The sequence below is a fragment of the Mesitornis unicolor genome, unplaced genomic scaffold (genome assembly GCF_000695765.1).
Source record: "Mesitornis unicolor isolate BGI_N332 unplaced genomic scaffold, ASM69576v1 scaffold30573, whole genome shotgun sequence".
Lineage (NCBI taxonomy): Eukaryota > Metazoa > Chordata > Aves > Mesitornithiformes > Mesitornithidae > Mesitornis > Mesitornis unicolor.
Window position 1 is genome coordinate 8,760 of NW_010177164.1, and position 798 is coordinate 9,557.

The 798-nt window shown below is 56.6% G+C and overlaps 1 protein-coding gene across 1 annotated transcript in view; it reads right to left on the reverse strand.

Moving 5' to 3' along the window:
• The window catches only part of CCDC103 (coiled-coil domain containing 103), a gene marked incomplete at its 5' end in the record, with an annotated part of 2,157 nt that extends 1,735 nt beyond the window's left edge, over positions 1–422 (reverse strand). The window contains one exon of the mRNA XM_010181985.1: positions 290–422. Within this exon, the coding sequence (XP_010180287.1) occupies positions 290–422 (133 nt within the window). The remainder of the gene's footprint in view (positions 1–289) is intronic.
• Positions 423–798: the final 376 nt, after the last annotated feature.

A 798-nucleotide genomic window follows, 5' to 3' on the forward strand; every position in this document is an offset into this window, starting at 1 on the left:
CCCAAGAACCTGCTCCTGGCCACCACCAGAGCCAGGCTGCTGGGAGCTCTGGTCTGGCGCTGTGCAGCTGGTGTGAGATTCCCACTGAAGCAGAGCCTTCTTGAAGACCCAGACTCATGGTGGGGGCCAAGACTGAACCCTGTGTTCACCTCCAACGCTCCTGGGGACTTTGATGGCTTGTTCTGATGTAGAGATATTTCTGGATAACTCTCACATTTTTAAGCAATACCCAAATTATTCTGGAGTGTGTTTCAGATGTGGACAAAGCCCCCGGCAGCGTTGCCCTCACCTGGGGCATTTCCACCTCGCTGGCTTGCGGGGCCTTGGTGGGGGCTGCACAGGGATTCCACAGCACGGTCGCCTTGGGACCCACCTTGTCCTTCTTCTCCAGGGGCTTCAGGTGTGACGCCAGCACGATGTCCCTGCAGGCGACAAGGAGGGGATGGGGCACTTACGAGATCAAATACTTGGAGATTTGAGCTTCCTCTCCAAGGCAATTTCTGAGCCTGGGCTGTAGGCGTCATCCAGAGGGACCTGGACAGGCTGGAGGAGCAGGTCCATGTGAACACCATGAACTGCAACAAGGCCAAGGGCAAGGTCTTGCCCCTGGGTTGGGTCAGTTCCCAGCATCAATACAGACTGGGGGATGACGGAATGGGGAGCAGCCAATGGAGAAGGACTGGGGGATACTGGTGGTTGAGAAATCATCCGTGAGCTGGCAATGTGCACTTCCAGCCCGAAAAGCCACTCATACCCTGGGCTGCATTAGAAGCAGCATGGCCAGCAGGTTGAGGGAGG